This window comes from Fulmarus glacialis, unplaced genomic scaffold (assembly GCF_000690835.1).
Source record: "Fulmarus glacialis isolate BGI_N327 unplaced genomic scaffold, ASM69083v1 scaffold28031, whole genome shotgun sequence".
Taxonomy (NCBI): Eukaryota; Metazoa; Chordata; class Aves; order Procellariiformes; family Procellariidae; genus Fulmarus; species Fulmarus glacialis.
The window spans coordinates 716-1,010 of record NW_009191291.1 but is presented as its reverse complement, the minus strand read 5'-3'; the positions used below and the strand labels follow the sequence as shown (position 1 = coordinate 1,010).

General features: G+C 68.1%; 1 protein-coding gene across 1 annotated transcript in view; it reads right to left on the bottom strand.

The window, feature by feature from the left end:
• Nucleotides 1-169: 169 nt before the first annotated feature.
• Nucleotides 170-295, bottom strand: part of LOC104083233 (cytochrome P450 1B1-like) — a gene marked incomplete at its 5' end in the record, with an annotated part of 837 nt that continues 711 nt past the window's right edge. The window contains one exon of the mRNA XM_009586648.1: nucleotides 170-292. Within this exon, the coding sequence (XP_009584943.1) occupies nucleotides 170-292 (123 nt within the window). The remainder of the gene's footprint in view (nucleotides 293-295) is intronic.

The following is a 295-nucleotide window of genomic DNA, read 5'->3' as shown; positions in this document are numbered from 1 at the left end:
CCGCGTCAACGGCAGTTATTGCTGCGGGTACTTGCTTCCCTTCACCCTACAGAGCGGCAGGGAGGCGCCGCGGCAAGATCCCCCTGCAGCCCCCCACACCCCGGCACTGCCAGCTCCAAACCAAGGGGTGCAGCACGGATGGGACCCACCACCCACCCCCGGCAGATGCTCAGGGCTGGATGAGCGCGGGGTGCCTCTGACGCACGGTGACGGTGAAGGGCCGCGGTTTCAGCGCCAGCCCGTGGACGCAGTCCATGGTGAGGTGCTCCGCTGGGTTGGCGTGGAAGGAGCACTG